Source organism: Monopterus albus, unplaced genomic scaffold (assembly GCF_001952655.1).
Source record: "Monopterus albus unplaced genomic scaffold, M_albus_1.0 scaffold12.1, whole genome shotgun sequence".
In the NCBI taxonomy this organism is placed as follows: Eukaryota; Metazoa; Chordata; class Actinopteri; order Synbranchiformes; family Synbranchidae; genus Monopterus; species Monopterus albus.
Window position 1 is genome coordinate 820,689 of NW_018127892.1, and position 727 is coordinate 821,415.

The 727-nt window shown below is 39.9% G+C and overlaps 1 protein-coding gene across 1 annotated transcript in view; it reads right to left on the reverse strand.

Moving 5' to 3' along the window:
- dgcr8 (DGCR8 microprocessor complex subunit) overlaps positions 1 to 727 on the reverse strand; it is a 19,795-nt gene that overhangs the window by 17,625 nt on the left and 1,443 nt on the right. The window contains 1 exon segment of the mRNA XM_020590408.1: positions 686 to 727. This exon segment is cut by the window's right edge and continues 32 nt beyond it. Coding sequence (XP_020446064.1) covers positions 686 to 727 — 42 coding nt within the window.

Consider the following 727-nt stretch of genomic DNA (forward strand, 5'->3'; position numbering starts at 1 on the left):
ATAATTCTTTAGTATATTACTTGTGTGGTGTAGAAGAGAATAGAAGTGAATCATTTATTGCTTGCAAACCAATGATGGTAAGATGATGTCATGGGGTAGGACTGGATAAGTCTGACTTCTTCCTACTCCATTCAAGCATGTACTAGGTATAAGCAAATTGATATTGGATTATGTGTAAAATTATGTGTGTTGTCATATCAACTGTCTTTACATGCTTGAAAGAATAAATCAAATCAAATCAATTATGGTATTGAGACAACCCTGCCAGGGACTGCACTGTGCTGCTTGTGCTGGGCTGCATCCCGCAACAAACTCCCGTTTCTGTGTTGAAGTATTTCATTTTTTGACATTTACTACAGCCATCTGGGCCCTCCAGAGGCCTATAAATTAGCACCATATAAGGTGAACATGAATAACCCAATCGATAATGGTTCTAAGGTGATTTTAAGTTAGGCCCCCCTGATATGTGTAAGCAGGTCCAGTGGATGCATGCACAACAGCAGCACTACTAAAAAAAAAAAAAATCCTAGGGGAAACACTAGACACAGTGCTGATAATAACCTTTGTATGAATTTTACTGTATGTACTACACAAGGCCTACAATATTTCTGTTTAACAATGAATGACAAATTGGGTGGATGGCTGTCAATGACAAGGGATTCCACAGCCATAAGAACAGACGTACCTCGTAGGAGTAAGCCGCGGCCTCGTCATCTGCTTGCTCCTG